General features: G+C 34.1%; 1 protein-coding gene across 3 annotated transcripts in view; it reads right to left on the bottom strand.

Moving 5' to 3' along the window:
- The window catches only part of PDE3A (phosphodiesterase 3A), a 321,058-nt gene that overhangs the window by 122,409 nt on the left and 173,535 nt on the right, over positions 1-25,114 (bottom strand). For 2 of the 3 annotated variants that reach the window (XM_042945939.1, XM_042945941.1), the window contains exon 2: positions 7,033-7,083. The exons of the other annotated variant lie outside the window; for it this stretch is intronic. In XM_042945939.1, the coding sequence (XP_042801873.1) occupies positions 7,033-7,083 (51 nt within the window). The remainder of the gene's footprint in view (positions 1-7,032; positions 7,084-25,114) is intronic. 3 annotated transcript variants of the gene reach the window in all.

Raw genomic sequence — 25,114 nt, 5'->3', positions numbered from 1 at the left:
ACTCTGGCTAAGATTCCCAATACTATATTGAATAAAAGTGGTAAGAGTGAATATCTATTCCTGATCCTACAAGAAATATCTTCAGCTTTTCACTGTTGAATATGATATTAGCTATGGGCTTTTCATATATGGCCTTTAATACGTTAAGATACATTCCTTCCGTGGGAAGGAAGTTGGGAGTTTTTAATCATAAATGGATGCTGAATTCTGTCACTTTATCTACATATACCAAGATTACTATATCATTTTCATCCTTCACCTTGTTAATGTGGTATATATCACATTGACTGATTTGTGAATGTTGGACCATCTTTGCATCCCTGAAACAAATCCCACTTAATTACAGTGTATGATCCTTTTAATGTATTGTTGATTTTGATTTTCTAATATTGCGTTAAGAATTTTCACATCTATGTTCATTAGATATATTGCCTTGTAGTTTTCTTTTTGTGAGTCATCCTTGTCTGATTTTGGTATCAGATTAAGTATGTTTGAAAGAGTTTCTCCTCTTTTATTTTTTAAAAGAGTGTGAGAAGGAATGTTATTAATTCTTCTTTGAATATTTGGTAGAATTCACCAGTGAAACCATCCGGTCCCAGACTTTTGATTGTTGGAACTTTTTGATTACTGACTCAATCTCCCTGCTAGTCATTGGTTTGTTCAGATTTTTTATTTCATCATGATTCAGCCTTGGCAGGTTGTATGTTTACAGAAATTTATCCATTCCGTTTGGGTCGTCCAATTTACTGGAATACAATTGTTCACATTAGTCTTATAAGAGACTGATCCTCTTATGATCCTTTGTATTTCTTTGGTATCAGTTATAACATCTCCTCTTCCATCTCTGATTTTGAGTGTTCTCTTTTTTCTTGGTGAGTCCAACGAAAGGTTAATCAATTTTTATCTTTTCAAAGAACAGCTTTTAATTTAACTTTCTTTTTAGTCTCTACATCATCTATTTCTTCTCTAATCTCTATAATTTCCTTCTTTCTACTATCCTTGGCCTTCATTTCTTCTTTCTTAGTTCCTTGAGGTAGAAAGTTAGATTGTTTGAGACTTCTCTTATTTCTTGAGGTAGACTCTATGAACTTTCCTCTTAAAACTGCTTTTGCTGCATCCCATAAATATTGATACGTTACATATCCATCTTTGTTTCATTTTTAAGCATACCAATAGCTTAGTGTATCTGATAACTTATTTTTCCCCATCAGAATACTTAGCTGTGCTCTTCTATTATATACACATTACTTCACTTATTTAGGGACATACAAACCAGAATTTCATTGTCTACAGAATTATATAAATCACACAAAAAGTTGTTTCTTCAATAAGTGGTCTTAAGTCTATTTGATGAATCCTGACTGGTACTCTGTCAGTCATCACTAATTTACTAAACAACTAAAGAACTTGCTAGTCTCTAACTATTGGTAAAGAAGAGCCTGCTGGTTCCTAGTATATTAAAATCTTAGCAAGCTCACAAATTGAAGTAATCTTTTCCCACAAGACTCCTTGGAATCCACTCCTCACATTTTTAACCTTTTCAAAGGAGAGTGATTTTCTATTGCCCTTCTTCACTTCCCACTGGAAAACTTTTCTTCAAGAATTTAAAGAAAAATAAAAAAACTAATTGCCTTCTGAGAATTTCATCCCTGACTTCATTTGGTATTACTGGGAATGCTGCCAGAGGAAAGAGTTCTGCATGCTGTTGGAAGTTAATCTTTTAGCATATTCCCTAATTTGGATGATCTACTATTTGGGAATATATACTTTAAAAACATGGTGGAGAAGGAAAAGGAGGAGGGGAAGAAGGAAGAAGATGGGGGGCAGGGCAGGGAAAAGGAGAAGGGAGAAGACAGAAGAAAGGGAGGATGGGGAGAAAAAAGAGGGAGAAGAAGAGGAAGGGGAAGAAGAGTAAGGGGATGGAGAGGAAGAAAAGGGAGAGGGGGAAGGGGGGGAGGGGGGGAAGGGGAGGAAGAGGAAGAAGAGACAGTCAGAAAGCTCTGAGTTCATAAATTATGTCACAAAATTACTGCAATAAATCAATTTGAATTAAATTATTATTGACTCTGAAAAGTCATATGCAATTAAGTGGTGCAGTTTACTTGAAACAAGATATACATTTTTCCATATGATAAATATTTGAAGGGTACCCCTTATTATCTGTAATAGTGCACACATGATACAATTTTGGAGAATCACATCAAATTTGAGAAAATCTTTTACTTAGTAATAAACACATGGGGGGAAATCCAAGATAAGCTTAACTCTATCTTGATAATGACTAATCCTCTCAACACTTGCTGAGGGGCACCTGGGTGGCTCATTGGTTAAGCATCTGTCTTCTACTCAGGTCAGGATCTTAGGGTTCACGAGTTTCAGCCCACATTGGGCTCTACGCTGACAGCTCTGAGCCTGGAGCCTGCTTCAGATTCTGTGTCTCCCTCTCTCTCTGCCCCTCCCTTGCACACTTGTGCTATCTCTCCCTTTCTCCCTCCCTCCTTCCCCCTCCCACTCTCTCTCTCTCTCAAAAATAAATAAAAATATTAAAAGAAACCACTAGCTGATTATTTTTTATCCTCTAGCTAAGGCTGACTTTAGGTAAAACTGTGTGCTTCTTGAAGACAAAAGTTGTTCAGTTTTGACCCCTTAAAGGCTAAAGAAAGTGCCTGACATATATTGGTGGTGTTGTAAATCAACACAAAAGGGGTGAAAATTTGTCTTACAGGCTACCCACTCACAGAAAATGCCTCTGCTTTTACTAGGCACTTCTTGATACTCAAACATCAAGCCAGTCCCCTTTTCTTAGATACCCAAAATAAATATATTCCATCTATTTTTCTACCGTTCAAGATGTTCCACTATTAATCATCAACTTCTTGCACCCTTTGTCTACCAAGAAAACTGAAATCATTAGGCTCACAGTATTTCTTTTACTTTGTACTATCTGTCTCTTTTTCTTATACCTTGCTCTGGTATAGATGCCTCTACTTTCTTTCCAAAACTTCTTCATGTGTGCTTTTTGGTGAATCTACCCAATAGTTCCTTTGAGAACATGGTCAGTTTTCTGACTAAAAGGTGAATGGTGGGGTTTGGTGAGGGGACTGATGGCAGCACATCAACAGGTGCCAAAAGGGCCACTTTGGAAGAACGTACATTCCTTTCCCTGAACCACACCATTTTTCCAGTCCTTAAACCGGCCAGTGTCAAGAATTTTCACTATTTTCCTCTCTACACAGATTCTTTTTTCTTTGCCATTAATAACTGTTTAGACACACATCTCACTGTGGCATAAAAAGAAATTTCACTCACTTCTGCTGCCATCTCTCTTCTAAAACAAAACTCCAAGAGAACATTCTATCTTATACTAGTCATTTAATTTCTGTATTCTGCTTTCCATCCCTTCTCGATCAAAATGGCATTCTCAAAGCTCACTAATGTCCTGCTAATCACTATATTGAAAGGTATTTCCTATGTTTTTGTTTTGTTTCTGTGAACCTTTGTTTGTTGTCTCAACTTTCTTCCTAGTGTAACTTCATAGTATGCTGCTTTCGATTCTGCATCATTTCTCCTTCAAATGGTCTCCTAGTGGGAACATAGGCATGCTTTAATTTTCTCCCCAGGCTCATCCCAGCCCTTCCAACTAGCCTTCCCCAAGAATCAGTCTTTCTTTCATTTTTCCCTTTTAATATTCTTCCTCTAGGATCTATGTCTGATGTAGTTCAATTATCACATGTAGGATTAGCATTCTCAATTGATTACAGAGCTCTAATCTGGCTACAGAGCATCAGAATGGTATCTGAAGTAGTTGTCTGATATTTCCTTGTGGAAATATCCTTGTGGAAATGTTCTCACGTAACATCACAAACATCAAACTCATCGTCTTCTCTGTAAACTGGGCTATGTGAATGGTGCTAGTTCCTCAAGTACTGGATTTCAACATCTTGACCCTCCTTACTTCCTCCTCACGTTTAATCAATAATGCGTGACATTCTCTGAATCATTCCTTTGCTGTAGTTCCTGCAACAGCCCTTAACCAATAAATGTTTACAAAGAAGTTATAAAGAAAATTCACATATATCCAAACATGTCCTATACGCTGCCAGTTCAGACTCTTACTCAAGCTTTTCCTTCTCCTCCCTTTGTACTTCTAAGATCTTATCCAGCATTGAAGGCTCACCTCCAATATCAGCTCCAAGAAGTAGTTTTACTAGGGATAAATACTCTGTCCCACTTTAACTCCTATCATGTTTTGTTTATATATTTAATTTTACACTTACCAGACTGCCTTATATGAAAATTATATATTCAAATATTGTTCTGCTTCCAAATATAACTTGTGAGCTCTTGGAACACAGTAACCTTGTCAACTCAGTTTTTCCTCAGACTTAGATCTGCCACAGTGTGTATACATTATAAATACTTAAAAACTTACTAAGTGTCTCCAATTAAACTAAACTGAGATGGGATTTGAGTATTAGTAAATTATTAAGAAATCTTTATTCAGATGAAGACTGTCTGAAATTCCTTTGAAATGGTTAAAAGGCTTTTGACATATCACCCCAGAAAATAATAGCAAGATAAGGGATCAATGATATAAAACATAAATACAGTATCTTTTTCCCCCCCAGTGGGCAATCAATATTAGGTAAGAAATTATTACCTAATACTTGTTATCTGAAATTTCCAAAGAATAATGTTTTTTGTTGTAGTTACTGTTTTCAGTTTTGGATGTGTATTTTTCTTTCTACCTTAGCAATTTTTAGCTGTGTTGAAGAATCAAAGGGAGACAAAGGAACACTTGTTTAGAATACTTATTTAGCTAGTTGAAAGGTCTAAGACTGCCTTGATGCTGATAATGGTAGTTCATGCAAGAATGTTCCAATGTCTTTGCTTTTGAGAACCATCTCGGGCTTTCAAATATGATCAAACTTTATCTATAAAAATATTTGTGTATATGGAATTTTGAAGTTTTCTAGCTACATGCAGTATCTAGAATTTAAAAGTTTTTCACCGTGAGTTCTTTACGTTTATATTTAACACAAGCAATATTGTGCCTTTATGACATTTTTTTTCTAATTTATAACAGAGTGACCAATTCAAACTTGAAGATATATTCTATCCAAATAGGTTATATGGGTTCCAAATAGCAAGATTTCATTCTTTTTATGGTTGAGTAATATTCCATTGTGTGTGTGTGTGTGTGTGTGTGTGTGTGTGTGTGTGTGTCACATTTTCTTTATCCATTTATCAGTCAATGAATGATATGGATGGAACTAGAGAGTATTATGCTAAATGAAATAAGTCAGAGAAAGACAAACACTGTATGATTTCATTCATATGTGGAATTTAAGAAACAAGCAAAAGGAAAAAAAAATAGAGGCAAAAAAAGAGACTCTTAACTATACAGAACAAACTGATGGTTACCAGTGGGGAGGTGGGTAGGGGGATGGGCTAAATAGGTAATGTGGATTAAGGAGTGCCCTTGTGAAGAGAACCAGGTGTTCTATGGAAGTGCTGAATCACTATATAGTACACCTGAAACTAATATTATACTGTAGGTTAATTAACTGTAATTTAAATAAAACCTTAAAAAACCCAAATTGGTCATATGATGAGTAAATAACACAAATTTTAAACAAACATAATATAACACTACATCCCTTTGAAGGGGCATGTCAGCATGAAGTTACTTGGCATGTTTTGAATATCAAAATGTTTTTGGTGGCAATTATCAGAATTGTTGAATTTCTTACTTGTGCTCATCTTTACTTTTTAACTGGTTTGGATTCACAAAGCATTTACCACACAGTCGTCATTTCATTACCAATCTTGCAGCAAATTCTGATTTAAAACATTACAGATGTATACAGATGGAGTGCTGACAGAGAATGGAGAAGAGGAAATAAGAGTGAAGGAAAGCAGGGCATAAATTCTGTGGGATAACCGACTTAATTGGCCTGGCTTATATTATTTACTAATCAAGTTGATAATGGACAACAATAAAACCACAGCTATTAAAATCTCAACGAAAAACAACTGATTGACTGGGTTTTATTTTCCCATGACCTAAATTAGATAGCTACCATGCCAACTTGATGACCGTGCCGGTCTGCATCAGCTTCATAAAACACTCCGGAGAATCTCACAGTTCACAACAGACTTTCATATGCAGTGCTACATATTCAACTTTCTTTCAGCCATATTTTTTTAGTGACAAATATAAAGTGTGAGCAGGAAAGGTAAAAATGTTCCACCCACTTAATTTTTATTTGGCATGTCTACAGACAGGTAAACACACAGGCTACTAGGAGATAAATGATTTTCATATTTCTTCACAAACACCCTAGGAGGAGAGAGAATTTTCTTAGTATAAAACTCAGTCCTTATTCTGTCAGGCAAAGTAATTATGGAACCAAAACAAATCCACATTGTCTAATTAGGTCATTAAAAAGCATAAATGCGTCATGGAAGCTTTTCCCCTTGCCTAAGACATAAAGTAAGACAATGAAAACAATCTGGTAATATAGAAAGGTTCAGAATTTGTTTCTTTTCAAAAATAATAGGTCCTTTCATCTTTCTATTTCCCTAAGACGAAGACAGTTAATTTAGAGACAAAATCTGTAATTAGTTCAGGGTTTACTTTGATTATGTTTCAAAATATTTAACCAAAAACAGGAAGATAGAGAAAGAAAGAAAATACACTGAAAAATTATCAAAGGAAGTGAATAAAAGCAAGAGAGTGGGTTGCTGATCAAAATGTATTGTGCAGAGACAAGATGAATATAAAATCTACATTCATGTAAACACAACCAATCTGGGATACCAGAAAGCTCTCAGGAAGAATACACAGGCATCTGCCTTTGGGATTTCAAACCAGACTTTAATCACAACTAACTTAAATAAAAACAAATGGCATGATTATTTGCCTCTTCCTCTTTCTACTTGTTATTTCTTGAGTTTTAGAAGACTCATGGCTCAAAACGTTAAGAAACAAAATGCAAAAAAAAAAAAAGGCAAGGAAAACAAACTTACCTGTGATCCTCTTGGCCCTCGCTTGTGGTCCCATTCTGAATGCCCCATGAGCTGTAATATAATATAATAATTACCATAAATTCAATGATGCTTATTTTATGTGGCAAAAAATGTGTACTCCTTCTTCTAAAGATCAAGTTTTTGAAATCTAAGTTTTAATAGTAATGTATTAAATAGCTATCATGAATAAATATACCTAGTCATAATAATTTCTTTGATAGCTAAGATTCCAAATGGTAGTTGTTTTGAAGATATTTTAATATTACTGTCTGATAGAAAGAGTCTGCTAATACATAGCTTTATGGTTCTTTTGTCAGAATGTCCTAGAGAGATGTTAACCCAGGTTAAGCTTTTTAAGTTTGTAAGCCATTAGGTTTCTAATTTATTAAGAAAATACGCTAAATAAATCATTAGTATAGCTTAATTTACTGTCATGAATGACAAAAATGAGAAGACAAAAATATTTCAATCATTCTTAATTCTGTTTTGATAATATCACAAAACATGGGAATTCTAAAGAGTGAAATGATTTAATGTGAAATATGCCCCCAAGGTCACAAAATGTAGATTTACATCAAAAGAGACACTATAAGACATTATCAAGTTTGTCCCATAGTTGTAATGGCCCTGATCTACTCTACTTGCAAAGCATTGTATTTATTTATTGAAAATAACATTCAACTAGAAGAATACTAAGAAAATAGAAGATGTTGACTGAAAGGAATAAAACTCCATTCATCTGTCCAGTACACTTTCTATTCGTGTGTCCCAATGGAAGAATTCCCCATCACTAATAAACTAGCACACCAACAGGACAGACCCTTCAACACATGCATATACATTATTAGATTTTCTAAACAACAGCAATGATTTCTTAGTGGATATAAAGAAATCTGTTCAAAAACTGAGAACAAACTGAGGGTTGATGGGGGGTGGGAGGGAGGGGAGGGTGGGTGATGGGTATTGAGGAGGGCACCTTTTGGGATAAGCACTGGGTGTTGTATGGAAACCAATTTGACAATAAACTTCATATATTGAAAAAAAATAAAGAAATCTGTTCACAACACAATAGCAACAAAAAAATATTATAGTTTTGAACATTAGCAAGATGTGTGTGATAACAATAAACAGAAAACGTTAAAACTTTTCTGATGGTCATACAGTGCTCCTGATTAAAAAGACTGAATTGTATAAAATTATTAAGCGTTCAGTTCTACCCACACAAATTTACAGGTTTAACCTAATTTCAGTGAAAAGTGATCCATATTTGTTTAGGAAACTGAAAAAAAAACAACTAGGTAAATTTTATCTGAATAAACATTGGTAAGAATGAGAAAATATTAGAAGAGATAGTAATACCCTAGGGGATATTAAAATATATTCTAAAATTTAACCCTAATTATGAGCTAGTGATTTAAGACTCAAAATATAAATGAATGAGATGTAGTGGACACTTGTGACATGAACTCAAGTACATATGGCAACAAAATATGAAAAAGAAAACATAAATATCAATGAGTATTTGATGAATTAGTCAACAAATGAAAAAGAGAAATAGATTCTTTGGAAAAAAATTAGAGCTGAACCTTATACACAAATATTAATTCTAGATAGATAAAAAGACAAATTTAAAAAGATAAAAAGCATAAAATAAAATAAAGTCCAGGCAAATATTTAAACTACCTTGAAATGTGAAAAGATTTTCCAAACTAAACAAAACACACACATACACAGAGAATCAAAACACACACACACACGCACACACACACAGGATTACGATTCAACTACATAAAATCCTCAAATATCCGTGTACAAATGTCACACTGGCAAAATATTTGCTTTAAATGGCAGGTAAAAAAAAAAAAGTATCTTCAGTACACTAATTTTCTACAAATTTTAAAGTAACGCAACTTAACAAAATAATTACAGGAAAAGATAGTTCACAAAACAATTATCAATAATCAATACTGGAAATAACTTTATTTGAAGTGAAAAAATTTCAATATAAACAAAAGCAAGAAATGACGCTTGCTTATTAAATTAGCAAACTGATAATATTCTGGGAGCTTAGTATGCCTATATATTGCTAGTATGTAGTGCACAGATACACACATATGTATATATTTACATACTTGTAAATACAGACATGTATACACTATATATATCAATAGATATTGCATACTCTTAAAAATTCATACCCTTTGAATTAGAAAATAAAAATGTAAAAATCCAGTAATTATAATGTGTCAATCACTGTGTCATCCAACCACAGGGGAACTATCCACTAAATTAGAGTATACAAAAGAATATAATATTGCATTTACAATGTGGCCTTCAGGGCCCTTTTAAAAATTACATGCAAAATGCTCAAGTTTTAATAAGTGAAAAATATAACAAAGTAATTTTAAATTACTCATTTTTAATAAGAAGGTCAGTTATTGTATGCCTTGGAATTAGTGAAATGATTTAATTATAATTTGGCTAGCACACAGTTTGGGGTAAATTAGCCCAGGTAATCATCATATAACTTGAATGTTTACACTTAGCGGACATTTCTTTAATGCTTTAATTTTTTTTAATTTCTGGATTTAATGGCATTACATCTGCTAGTAAATATTAATACTTATATAAAGTTGATTATAAAAAAAGTTAAATACTAATCAACTAGTGAAATAAATAGTCTGATTTAGAAACATATAAATCAACATTTAATTAGTTGTTCACCAGAACTATCAAAACCCATTCCTGACACATTTCATCACCTGCCTTATTGACCTATTATTATTAAACTATTATTATTGACTTTTGTCAATAATAGGAAGAAAAAAAATAATAGAAAGAGGAGATACTTGCTTTGGCAACTTTAAAGAGATGATAACTTGAGTACTACCTAAATTTTCTGAAAATAGTATTTTATAAAAACTGTTATGCCATTATTCTCTTGCTAATGACTTTAACGGGATAATTTAATAAATTCTATCATGAGCGTCACAATAAAAAGAGGTAAGTAAACCACAAACACAAGTTATAATACATAATACACTGAACAAAAACTTTCAAAATACAGAGTCACTTGGGTCATCCCTTAGCACAGAACAAGAAGATAAACTTGATAATAATAAGCCAGAGCTTATAAACCTCCAAAAGTTCACTCTCTAAATCTGACCTTTTGATTTAGGGTAAAGGCATTCTATTTTATTCTACTACTACATATTTATTTTATATATTATTATATTTAAAAGTCTGAGTGGACCAGCCATTTGTTAGTATTTCAAAATGTATTTTTAAATGATACTATCACTACTTTTTTTCAAAATAATGAAAAATTAAAGAAATCTACATGCTATGCAATAAAATGAAAAAAGCAATAAACTCTGAAATGATAAAGAAGATACTGTAATATTCTCTATTTGACAGAAAGAGAGTCAAAGAAACTTCAACAAGATTTTTTCCCCCTTTGGACTTGAAGAAATCATACAAAGACTTTGTTTTTAATTAAAATAATCTGAGTCAAAATGTAACATTAATTGTTTCAGTGTCGAATGTATGGGTTTTGTTATAATATTCTCTGTAATTTGTTTTTAAAGGCAGAGAAAGAAGTAGTGGGGGTGCTGTACAGGGTGTCAGGGCTCTGCTCTCCCTGTGATTACATCATACCTGGCACAGGTAGGGGTGAGGTAGGGAGTGAGGATAAGCACATGATAGCACATGCATTTTCAGCTTATTTGCACAAAGAATTTATTTTACTATCGTAACAGCACTGCCCTTAGACAGGACAAAAGACTAAAATAACCACAATGTTTTCACTATCCCTTTTCAAAAACCATCCATAGTGTGATAAACGGCCTGACTTATTTATTATTACAGACTATTTACATTAAAATGAAGCATTTGCCCACAGGTAAGTATTCCTGTTAATGCTGTACCATAGGACTAAATGCTTTAGGAAGTATATAGACATCTCATTAGCTTCCCTCTCATGACTAAATTAGGACAAACCAAAAATCTTGGTTATAATAAACAGTGAAAAGGAGATCTTGAACAGGGAAGTCAGTGAATTTCAGAATTAAGTGCAAACCAATACTGATGAGAAAGTCAAAACATCTTTCGAATCAAACAGGTAGGATTAGTATTAAGTTGCAGATGACAACAGTAGTCATTTGACATTTTCATGGGCTTAGATGAAAGACAGAAATCGGTCATGGACCATAAGGAACAGAAGTAGAAACTGTGGAATTACCTTTTTCTTTTTGCACTTTAATTCATCTGGACTAAACTTTCAAGAAAAATGAAGAGCAGCATGATACCTAGATAACTCTGGGGAAAGAGACACTTCATTAACATGATATGATACTCTTTCTGGAGAAAGAATGCTTAGGATTTTATGATTAGTTATGTACAGTTTCTAGAAATGTAAGAGAGAACGAGAGACACATACTGAGACTGACTAGAAAAATGAAAAAAAAAGGTTTTCAAATGTATTCTAGCTGGTCAAGAATGCATGGCTGCTTAATTCAGGAAGAAAAAAGAATGTTTGCCTCTCACCTTTAAAAAATACCTTAACTACTGAAATATGATTACCCCTCTGGGTAAAGGCATTTTAATAAGAAGGTTTGGGGATATATAGGTCACCAAAGTTATACCCACAAATGCTAAACAAAAATCTTTCTATCTGATGAAGGAATTCTCAAAAAAAAAAAAAAAAAAAAACAAGAGTTATCTCTCTTCTTTTCCAGGTCCCACTAATCAAGATAGGAAAATGCAGATCCTTATATTTATTTCTAGGAAACAAAGTATACTTCCTTTAAAAGAAACACAATCTATTATTTAAAGCATTTCAAAAATCCTAACTTCCTTGACACTGAGTCATTTTCATCCTTATGGAATAAATTCTTTTCTCTCTCTTTTATTTTTAATAATACATTTCTACATCACAGCCTTCAGCTAACAGTATGTTACACAGTACTTAGTTCCAAGGAAAACAAAACTGCTGCCAAACACTGAATTTAAAAAGTTCACAGGAGAAAGCAAAGGAGAAGTCAGCATGGAAACAAAATGGTTCTATCCAAGCAGAGGTATTTTTAATAATAGCATGAGAAATGCAGACAGTTGAAAGTATGCTTCTGTAGGTAAAATATTTTCCTTTCTTGTTTCTAGATTTTTCCCTGAGCTATATTGCATTATTTTTTGTTTGTTAATATAAAAAAGAATACCTTTTTAGGGGCTCCATGGGAGGAAAAAGTTCACCATCGCTATTACTGACAAGAGATGAAAGCTGCATGAGGCCCACTAGGTGTGAAAAAAATAATTCTTTGCACATACCTAAGGAGGTAAGAGGCTTTACATAAGAAAAAAAAAAAAAAAGGTAACACAGAGAGACAATCCCATTGTTATCCTGGCCTTCCTCTCTAGAAACCATTCCTCTACTTCACTTGTCAAAAATTACTAAAGCATATTTTTAAAAACACATAAAATAACATATATATGCCGTATTATATAATATATATAATTATATTATATATAATATATATTATAGTGTGTGTGTGTGTGTATATATATATATATATATATATATATATATATATATATATATATACACACACTATGTATACTTATATCTACCATAGATGGTGCATAGGAGGATGCCAAAGTTGCTATATAAACCTCCTTTTCATTGCATCATTTATTCATTAAATTTTTAATGCATATTTATTATATGCCTATTGTGTTCAAGGAACTGTTCTAGGCACAACCTAGATGTGAACAAACCAAGATGTATCTCTACTCACCTGGCTCTTACAATTCTAGTGAAAGGAGACAGAACATAAATGAATAAACAGAAGATAGCAGGAGATGATAAAGCTACACAGAAGCTTGGAATAAAGGAAGGAGAATCAGCGGCTCAAGGCAGAGAGGGCCTGGGAACAGAGCTAATTTCATATAAGTAGATCAGGGAAATCCTTTATGAAAAAGTGGCTTTTTAGGAGAGAACTGTATCAAGTGAGAGCTGTACACACAGATATCTGGGGGGTGGGCGTGCCAGACAGAGGAAATAGGAGATGCAACGACCGCAATCTCGAGATGGGAGAAGTGGTTCATTTGGGAAATAGCAGATTATCCTTAAGCTAAAATTTTAAAAAGAGCTGATCTTTTTTAACCATAGGTATATATTTGGTATTTACTCCCTTCCTCTGGTATGAAATTGCCCAAAAGTTAATCTTTCGATCCACTAATTAAAAATTGCCAAGTACATTCTCTTCAGCAATAACAGACCAGGGATTCCCCCTCTTCCCCAATCTCTTCCTCAATTTTATGCAATAGATCCCACACTCCACAAAGGCACCCTTAGATTAGCCATAGCACATAGCACAAATCTGGTGTCCCTTTACACATTTTTTTCAAGAGTCATAAAAGACACAGCAGTCTGCCTTTTAACTCTACTTACTGTGAGAGGCATGAAACTTTCCGTTTGATAAACAAATTAAAGCTTCTCTTTACACTTAGCACTTCCCTTTGGATTCTTCCCCTTTGCATACTCTTTTTATAATCTCTTTACTACTTAAGTTTTCTCTCTTCAGGATTCCATGTGGGAAGGTAGACCTGGACCGCTCACTCCCCTGACCACAGGGTCTACTAGATGGCAGTGCCTTGGCCTGGGAAGCTCTTTGACAGACAGTCTAGCCAAGCTCAGTTCCTGTCTAGTCCTTTGAGGGGAACTGCTCTTAATCCTTTGTTTCTTTCCTTCACCTCTTGCTATCAATGGAGTAAGAAGTTCAAGAGGACATTGTGCTCTGCAGAAGAGGGACACTGAAATCTATATTTGATTTGGGGCTTAGGACAAAGATGTTGACAGAATCCCTGAGGCTCCCACACACTGTCACCCAGCCCTGCAGGGTTCTTCCCTGGGGTTTGGGGCACAGAAAGGCCTAATGCAGGTGACCCTGACAAGATTTACCCTCCTTTATAATTGAATTTACAAACCGGGAGACTCCATCAGACACCTTTGGGTAAACCAGATAGGTTTGATCAGTGGCCTTGGTTCTTACCCATAGCCTACCTTCACCACCACCACTTTATCACATCACCCATACCCCAAGTCCATCTCACTCTGCAAAGGCATTATCAAGTGATGGAGATACTATCAAAGATTTTAGGGGGAAACAGGACATGGTTACATTACACTGAATACTGCAAAAAGCCACAAAAATATTCATCAGATACTCCAAAGGCATCGAAAAGCATTTGGGGGTGGGGTGGGAGGAGGGCAGCTGTCACACCTCTTGCCCTTTACTTTTGAGGCAGGACAAGGGAAGTGAGTCTTTTTCAACTTACAGGTCCTAGCCTTTCATGCCTCAAGGATCTTTCTCAGGCTCTAAATATGTTGGGTTTTTTTTCCAGAATAATTTAGCTTCCTCCTATTCTCCCCATCTTGAATCTTTAGACAAATTAGTAGGGGGAACAAAGATTCTTTAGAACTAACTCTCCTTAGCACTGAGACCCTGGAAATAGTAAAGAACTGAATGACTGAAATTAAAGGAATATCTTTGTTTTCACAGTTACTGATAACTACCTAAATTCCATCCACTCTACACAGAATACATCCCTGATCCTGACTCTTAACATGCCAACCAAGTATAAATTTCATAAACATGAGAAATGAAAAGACTTCAAGTAGAAAGAAATTCAAAAATTCTGGAGTTTGAAATCCCATCCTCTCTACTGTAAATCATAGATCTATTTCTGACAATTATGATGATATTCACACACTCTGATTTAGAGTGTTTCCATAATTCTATTTCTGTCTCTGTTATCCCAATGACAATCATTACTCTAAACCTATATGTGGTCACTGATGAAACTAACGCTTCCATTATTTTTACATATTTACATATGACATCTGTACTATCTTGATTACATAAATTGTTGACACTTTTACTGCTAATTTGCATTTTTGGTACTACTATGAATAATGCAATCACATCGGTCTTGTGCTTAAACAGTGCAACATTTCACAAAGAAATAGCAGTAAAGTTAAATAAGCTTGTGAAATTCTGCAAAATATAATTCTACTTAGTCGCAATATATATTAGCATTGTTAAAGTTTGAAGAAGTCTTAAAGAAACACAATTCAACTAAACATTTCCAGTAGAATTTGATCACAGAATACTTTTCTTTCAAAAGGGAGTAATAATTTTATTTGGAATACATTCTGAGAAACTATTTTTTACAGTTTTCTAAATGCTTTTCATATACATTATTTTCATACAATTTATAGAATCATGTATGATCACATAATTCTTTCCTACTGTATTACTTTTAACAATAAGGAATTACTGAGCCAAACCAAATATCCCATCCTGGACAATGAAGTATATTGGTAAGAAAAAAGAAAAAGATGTGGGAGTTGATTTGTCTTCATGGAATTAATAATGATGATAGTTAATGTGATAGATTTATTTCTCTAAAATCCATTTTCCACTCTCTAGTCTCCACCTCCTTTAAAAACTGTGGAATAAGAGAAACATTAATGTCTCAGAAAATCCTATGTAAATCCTACAAGTTAATTATATTTTTAAATGTGGGCTATAGAATTACCTCAAAATGTATATAGTAAATTACATGTCAGAAGTTAGGTTATACTAAATTCTACTAATGTGTCTCTTTAATACACATTATTCATTGCTACATTCACATATTTATTCATACAAATATTTACTGGGTGCCCACAATATATCTAGCCCCATGCTCTATGTAAACATAACAAATACTGATATTGCCAACCCAGAGTCACCACAGAATCTTGAAGTACCTTCTGAACTGTTAATCAAGTATAGCACATTGGTTAAGCACATGGGTTCTGGGAGGCTGATTAGTTTAAATCACAATCTGACATGATACTTACAAGACACATGATCTTGGAAAATTTAATGAATGTTTCTGTGCCTCAATTTCTGTACCATTAGAATTCAGATAACAATAGCATTTAACTCATGTGGGTTAGGGGATTGTTAAATGAGTCATTACATAAAGAAGGCTTAGTACAGTACCAGGTGTGTAATAAGTATCACTCATCAAACCTTAGTTGTTACTTCTGTCACCATTAGTAATTATATAATATTATTTAGGTGTTACTGTATTCTGATTCTTTTTAAAAAGTATAAATCTGATGATATATACGGTTACTTTCTATTAAACTAGAATGGGAGAAACCCATTCCTTGACCCATGCCACCACACGGTTTATAAAATTTGATCAAATTCATAAGTAAAATAAAACTCAAGCATCATTACTCACAGTAACATAAGAGATGTACATGACAATGGAGTCTACTGAGTGTACTGCATCAGGTCAGATTTACTTTCTGTGTATCAATTGGAAAACCCAACCTCTAACATTACTAGGACCCCTTGGTGACGCATGCAGTAATGACAACTAGGATGGCTTACTCTTCCTGACACATAAAGAGTAGCAAAAAGCTGAGAATCACAAAGAACAAACACTTGAAAAGATCAGTTAGGTAAAGGCTATGCTATGTTTCTTCAATATCAAAAAGACTTGCACCTTCAGCTGTATGATCTACTAGTTGGAAATACAACCAAATTTCCCATGCAAGTGACAGTTAATTAGCCCTAAAACAACAAGCGAAAACAAAACAAAACAAAACAAAATCCATGTAAAACAATCACAGTAAAAAAGCTTCTAAGTTCTAAGCAACAAAAGAAATACATTTTTCTTGTGAAATAGTAAAGAGGCATTACGGCTTAAAGTCATTTAACTCTATCAATTTTACTTCAAGTGAAACCCAAATCTGTGAGCAGCCTTGAATGTGATTATAAATCTGTATTTTACAGTTTGTTAAACTACCTCTTATGTGATTTCTGCCAATTTCTATAACTGAGTAGAAATCTTTAAAAATGGGGGTCTCATTTATTATTTCCAGCTTTTCACCTGTTATTTTTAGACTAGATCATGCCAATATTTCTCAGTTTCCCTATCTACATTCATATTGCATTTATACAATGTCTCCTGAAAGGGCTCCTTCAAGAGTATTTTCCCCAGAAAAATTATTAAAACCCAGTCAAACCCAAGAGGGCAAATTCATGAAACTAATCTATAAAACTGATCTTTACTTACAAGAAAAATTTGGAAATCCCAGGGAAAATAATAAAATCAGAAATAGCCTCAGTCATGACAAAAGCTTTAACTCAAGATTCAAGAGGTCTTGCATTTGGATAGTTTTAAGGATTTTTTTTCCTTTTTCTAAATCAAACATTCTTATGCATTGTATGTGGTATAAACAAAAATAGTTTCTTTAATGTAAAAGCATTAAAATTAACACTGTGTGCTGAGAAGTGGGAAAATTACTTTTATCCCCAAATAGTTTAACACTTGTGAACCCACAAAAATACAGATATATTACTACTCTGTTTTTAAGCTGTTATGTATCAACAAAACTAACTAAATCAGAGGAAAATTCTCCACTTTAACCATCTTTCTCAGAAAGGGTCTTAAAAGTCCATAGCATGACTTTTTCAAATAAATCTCAGTAATTCATGTGACTTAAAAAAACTGAACTCATTTTAAGTCTCATAAAATGACATAAAATACTGAATTAATTTTTTAAAATTTCCTCTCAACATTGGCCCAAAAATGCTTTTTGTAAATTTTTAAAAGCCTTATTCAGTTGTAAGCTATGTTTCTCATTAGCGCCAAAGAAACTTCAGCAAAATGACATAATTCCCAACATTTTCCAGACTACTTCCTTCTTGTCAAACAGCTTCATTTTGGGGTCGGTGAGAAAAGGGCAGATTCACTTACATGGGAGAACAATATATGCCAACTCCATTACACGTCCCTTGGGTTTCTTCTTTTTCCTCTGAACTTGGTATTGCCAAAATTACTTTACTTCTACTTTCTACAATTAGTAAGTTTTAACAAAACGTGAATTTTGTCCTCAGATTCTTAAATGTTATTGGAAATAATTTATTATAAGGCCAGAAGATATTCTCTTAGCTCAAGTTTAAGGCAGAATATATAACCACCTCCCCAAATTTGACCTAGCCCCTCCATTCTTCTTCATGGCTCCAAGAGCCATTTGATATGTTGAGAGTAATTTCATGTGTTTGTTTATATTGCAACCAGTGTTCTTTTCATTAAGCAAACAAAAAAAAAAAACTTTTCTTGGAAATGTATTCCCTTTGGGGATATATTATTTGGGTCACTGGGGACCAAGGAAAATAAATTAGAATATAAGATATCGTGGCAAGAAAAAGGGAAGGAGGAGGAAAAAAGTAGTATAGTAAGATCTAAAGTTCTTTGTATTTCATGAACTCTCTGAATTTCAAAATTTATGAACTTTGAATTAGGAACTTAATAAATTCTTTGTATTTGATGAGGTCGGCAGAATTACAAGTGCAAAAAGAATTATCATGTTCTTCTCTGTTCTTACTGCTAGAGCAGAGAGACTTCTTGCCTTTTTATTTCTTTCTTTCTTTTTAAGCATTACTATACGCTAGAGCCTGTATTAAAGGTCAAATATAAAAAAGAGGAACAACTAAAAAAGTTAATTTGAAGCGCAGAAACACAAGGAAATAGATACATAGCTAACTAATGATGGCTATTCTGGGTTGTAGAAGGCGAGTCCTGATTGATATATCAATTTATTACTGACCTTGTCAATGTGAATTAATAATGTACAAAGAATGGGATTCCTGCTTCGTAGATTATTTGTATACATTGAAATTTTTCTGGATATTTTTGGGAGGAGAAAGGACCATCTTAAATAAAGTATACAATATATATATTTTTTATTAAACACATTTTCTTTGCTTCCAACTATAACTGGGAGTACTGAATATTTTACCAAGAAACATGTTTCAATTGAAATTGCGATATAGAAATAGGGAGAGGGATGGAATTTGACAAAATATTTGTTCACCAATGCCACGTCACAGCCAAACCTCTTTAATGAAACTGCCATAGAAAACTTTTTGGTTTTTCACCCTTTGTTAAGAAATTTAAGAATTAGAATTGTGGGATTCCAAATGATCAGAAAATTACATCTGAAAATGGAAAATTATGGTCATTTATGGGAATATTAGGGCAATTTTCCTGTTAGCCCACATTTCTTCATTTCTGGAAGCGGTCATGAGGGAATGACTCCTCTCATGCTGTTTCTGGCTACAGGGTGTGTGTGATGTGCCCAAGACAGTATCCTTGGAAGGGTAGACTCCCGAGTCAAATTTCCTGAAAACAAATCCCTATTTCACTCTTCCTAGTCTCATCAATCTGGGTAAGTTATTTTATCATTGCTGTGTTTAGTTTCCTCATTTGTAAAATAGAGATAAGAATATTACCAACTTCACGTAAGTTTTATAGATGAGAGAACCCATATAAAACCATGCAACTGGCTTTTCACTTACTTTAGAATTAAATTTGAACTCCCTGCTACAAACTCAAGGTTTGAATATTATTGATCAGGCCTGGAATGAATTTTCCCATTTCATCTATCCATCCCTTCCTCCAGCCAGCCAGCCAGCCAGCCAGCCAGCCAGCCAGCCATCCATCCATCCATCCATCCATCCAACATCAACCAATACAGATTGAGCACCTACTCTTGGCCAGGCTTGATACAAGACACTGGGGTTAGGGAGTAAAGAAAAGAGGCCAGCCTTGCCCTCACCTTCCCCCATTACTCTTCAACATCACTGTTTGTTTCCTATACTTATTGCAATATGAAATTAACTTGTCTATTTATTTCATTACTTGTGTATTGTTGGTCTCCCATTCTGGAAAGTGAGTTTGAAGTTAGCACAAACTTTTGGTCCTATTTTCTATGTACACTGTGCCTGGTACCAGTTACGGTACTCAATAAATATTGTTTAAAGAATGACTGATTGGTGTGTCCCAAAGAAAATTTAATAAGAGAAGTTAACTAGACAGAAATTTAAATAATGAGAAGTTGAATCAAAACTTCTATAGCTGTGAATCCTTTGTCTTCAATTTCATTGTCCCTAGAGTTCTCTTGCTACAAAAACACATCTTGTGTGAAATACATAAGTTTTCAAATGTTAAAGAATAAAATGCCTATTATTTTAACTTTAAGATTCTGTAGCACTTCTTGATGGAAATGTAGGCATACCAAGTTTCTATAAGCTCAGAGGTACAGACAGAAGTACGTAAGTACCCCTGAAACTACTGTAACATTGTGTGCCAACTGTACCCAAATAAAAATAGAATAAAAAATAAAAACAATCAACCAAGAGGAAAAAAGAACACCTAATAGTAAAGATGATTTGTCTCTTCATTCCAACTCAGAATCTTCTCTTTTGTTGCTTGTCTTATGTGACCAAAGACCTCTAGTTGCTCATATCATAAACTTTCTATTCTTTTTCCTTCTTCACAGGACCCCAATTTTCATAAAGATGGCAACGTGCCCAGCTTAAAAACTACATTTCCTGACCTCCCCGCCCTTACAAATCAGGCAGGCATGGGACAGTCTGGGCCACTAAGATATAAGAAGAAGTCACTGTGTGAAGCTTCCAGGAAAATTCTTTAAAAGAGGAAACGTGGCTGGCATGTCTCTTTTGCCCTTCTGCCTTCCCACCTTCCTGCCTGGAAGGGATATAGCATTCTGGAGATGAAACAATTATCATCTGATACAAATGACCATGAGAGAAAGATAATTGCTTCTGCCCCAACATCCTGAAGCCATGAAAATGTCATTATTGAGTTCTATTTGAGCAAACATGTACAAATGCAATCTCTCTCCCTCTCTCTCATGGAAGAGTAGCACAATGAAAGGCAATCAATACATACCAGGAAAGGCCTTGGAAATGGAAGAGAAACAGATACACACACATTAACTGACTTTGGATTTACTCCAAAGCAAAATCATCATAACATGCTAACTATAAGATTGGTAGTTTGATTATGTATCTGACACATGTATCAAGCTATGACACATATATGCAACTTCATGAATTAAACACAGATGTAACCTGTGAACATCTCAGTTCTCTTTGTTGCCAGACACTTGGATCTTGAAAATAACTATCACCACTTAAAAAAAAAAAATCAAAAAAACAAAAAAACAAAAAAGACAAATGGTAGGGAGGTGGCAGGGATAGAAGCAGAAATGGCAAAGTGACTATCGATGGATATAGGATTTCTTTGGGGGATGATAGAAATATTCCAGAATTAGACAGTGGTGATGGTTGCAAAACTCCATGAATATATAAAAACCAATGAATTATATACTTTAAATAGGTAACTTTTATGGTATGTGAATTATATATCAATTAAAACTTTTTTTTCTAATAAGCATATACATTTCCTTAAGCACTACAGAAGTGCTTAAGGAAAAATTATGAGCATTAATCATTCCTATTTAAATTTGATGTATGCTGCTAAAAATATTGTGGAACAGAGAATTATAATTAACTTCCTTATGTGCAAGATATTTTAGCTGTATTAAAAAGTAAATATAAGCATGGCTTATTCCTATTAGAAAATGATAAGTATATGCATGGTGACTGCTATTCCTATTACTAGGTACTCTGAAAATATTTAGGAAACTTTCCACTTATACCGGCTCTACCTGCAGAGTTTGAACCAAAGGGAGATTTTATACGCACTTACATTGTTTTTATTTCTAAATTGGCTCCAGGAGTAATTCTGCACTGGAGATACAATATCTGACAGTTTTGGGTTTGTTATTTTAAACTGTGGTTCACACAGTAGCTTTCATTTTCCTTTTCTCTGTGAACAAAACCCTTCTCAAAATATTTGAGTGCCTACTACAACATTAATATGGGTAATTTAAAGCATTGTAATGATCTGATGATTCTTCTCCAAATAATTAATGTTTTGACCACTATGTGACCTTCCATATATATTAATATCAATAACCATATAAGCCAATATTCTATACCAAGGGCTGTTGGATACTTTGTGTACAACAAAGACAGATGGGATTCTGGCCATCTCATTTTAATAAAGGAGAAAGAAACATAAGCGATTAAAATAAAACGTAAGCACACATTTGTTTTTCCCACTGGTGTGGTTGAGTCCTTACTGTGTGCCAGGCATGCCTTAAGTATTTTCTATGCATTATTTCAAAAATCCTCCAAATAATCCCTCTAGAGTAATATCATTTCCCCTCTCTTATAAATGATATAACTGGGACATACAGAGAGCTCTTTATTATGTGGAATCTGTCAAAGGTCCCACAGCCAGAATGCATACACAGCAAGGTCTGCCTTTGAAACACCAGCTCTCATCCTCAACGTTGTACTCCTCACATATCATGAATTAATCACAGATATGGAAGCAATGAATTCTTCCCTGAGAGGTAGGAGGTAACAATGAGGGCTGAACAAAAGATAGGATGTGATGTTTAAATTGGTTTTTAAAGAGTGCATAGGAGATTGCCCGGGATGAGGGAGAATTCTAAGTAAGTTGGGGTCAAGATACAAAGATCCTTGTACATTAAGTTAAAGGTTTCATAATATATTTTAGAAGCAAAAGGAGGAGGGCCTGGGTGATTCAGTCAGTTAAGTGTCCGACTTCGGCTCAGGTCATGATTTCACAGTTTGTGAGTTTGAGCCCCGCATTGGGCTCTGTGCTGACAGCTCAGAGCCTGGAGCCTGCTTCCGATTCTGTGTCTCCCTCTCTCGGACCCTCCCCCATTCATGCTCTGTCTCTCTCTGTCTCAAAAATAAAGAAACATTAAAAAAAATTAAAAAAAAAATAAATAAACGTTAAAAAATGTTAAAAAATGTTTTAAAAAACGTTAAATAAATGTTTAAAGCAAAGGAAACATTAAACACTTTCAAGTAAAAATTATATGAACATATTTGCGCTTTAGAAAGACAAGTCTATAAACATAGTTATAGTTGTTTGAACGATAGGGCAACTTTTGGGAAGGAGAATGATGGCAAGATCCCTTAAAATAAGACCCCTACTAAACATGGAATGGATACAACATTTTGAAACTAAAGTTCATACTCATTCCCTTATTCTCATAAGGAAATGTCTAATCAATTCAAGATACATTTGAATTGAAACATGAGCATCTTCTCCTCTCACATTCAAAGATTAAGGCCATAAAATATTCATGCTCTCATAATGTTTTCATCTGAGGTTGTTAACTGTATCAACAGGTTTAATTAACCAAAGAAAATTAAAAGCTAATAAATTAGAACCCAACAAAAAGAGATAGAGAATTGACAACTCAGAAGAAAGGTGGGGGAGAATCTTATACTCTTTTTTCCCTTTAAATAGGTAATTTAAATCAACTGTAGCTTGAGCAGTTTTAAAGGATCCATGAGCCCCAAAATGTATCTAAATGTCTAGAGTGGCTAGACACTCTAAATGTAAATGTAATAAAGTATTACAATCTGTGTACCTCTCATACTGTACCACAGACCTCTAGCTTAAAAAATGCAAATTCCTTAATGTCAGGCACATTTGCCAACTGCTGAGCCTAACACTGTGTCTTCACTAGAAGATGTTCCAGAACTAATAGTTAATTACTTAAGTGCTGCAATATTAACATAACAATAGAACATGGACAAAGGGCAATGATCCAGAGAAAACAACAGTATAGCTTGAGTTCTGATATCTAGTTAATACCTTAGTTGTGTTATGTTTCTCTCATGTCAATACAGCATGAGACCCTTAATACATTCTTACAGATTGATTTGAATAAGCCTTCACAAGAAACTGTCACATGGGAACCTGATACCTCAACCCAAATGTTTGTGTGATGTCAGTATCACGAATGTTCACATTAAATGCTAGTCATCTGCCTGTTATGTCTAACCATATCAATGTTGTCAATCTTAATTTGTAAACTCAAGATTAGAGACTCTGGCTTAGTTCATTTTATACCCAAACAACACTGTTAGTTCTTAATAAATGCTGCTGATTATGGCTATTGAAAATAATTTCCAAAATAAATTTTCAAATATTCAAATTTTCAAATATCTATACAGTGTACCAACTAACTGCTCTGTGTTAAATAAATGTGTGACAAATGCCAAGCATCCAGATCTTCATATTCCTTATTACAGATTTTACCAAAGTTTACCCTTTTTTGTCCCATGCATCTATCATGACTTTTATTTATAGCTTTTATCATTACTTTTATATAGCTTTGTTCAATATGACTCCAGATGTATAATTAAATTGTGTTCAGAGCATATGCTAGCAAATAAGCATGAACTAATTAAAAACAAAATTCCTTGAGGCTTCCAATGTATTTGCTTCCTATCTTGCTGTTACTTGTACTCTGCGGGAAGACACTGAAACTTTAAGGGAATAACTGTCCATTTAGCAAGCAGAGGACACAGATATATCAGACTTGAGCACAGGACCCAAGACAATTTTTTTCTTAACCTCTTATTTCACAGATGCTAACACTAAATAAAAAACAGAAGCCAAAGACACAGAGGGGCACCTGGGTGGCTTAGTCAGTTAAGTGTCAGACTTCGGCTCAGGTCATGATCTCGCGGTTTTTGAGTTCAAGTCCTGCATCAGGTTCTGTGCTGACAGCTCAGAGCCTGGACCATGCTTCAGATTCTGCCTCTCCCTCTCTCTCTGCCCCTCCTCCATATGCACCCTGTCTCTGTGTCTCAAAAATGAATGTTAAAAAAAAAAAAGTAAAAAAAAAAAAAAGCCTAAGACATAGAAGAAACAATTTAACGATCACTCAGAATTTTCTGAGTAAAACAAATCTTATAATAGTCGGAGTATTCAATTAATTCCTTAGGTATTTTAGAAAGTACTACTCTTATGAAAAACAGTGTTATCATTTATTTAATAATAATCCAATATCTTAACTGAAAAAAAATTCCCTTATAAGGGTACACTATTCACTGTTCATATACATTGTTATAGAGTAATTTTTTTCCACAACAGAGCAAATGTCACATTATGGTTTAACCTCTACTATGTAAGCAAACTTGAGAAATATATTTGACCTCTTGAAGCTTCAGTTTCTAAGTCAGTGGAGACACTACTTGTCTTAACCATCTCACAGGGATTTTACAAGGGAGCAAATGACAGAACAGACAAAAAA

Source organism: Panthera leo, chromosome B4 (assembly GCF_018350215.1).
Source record: "Panthera leo isolate Ple1 chromosome B4, P.leo_Ple1_pat1.1, whole genome shotgun sequence".
Lineage (NCBI taxonomy): Eukaryota > Metazoa > Chordata > Mammalia > Carnivora > Felidae > Panthera > Panthera leo.
The sequence above is the reverse complement of the archived record's forward strand: the minus strand, read 5'-3'. Positions and strand labels throughout refer to the sequence as shown.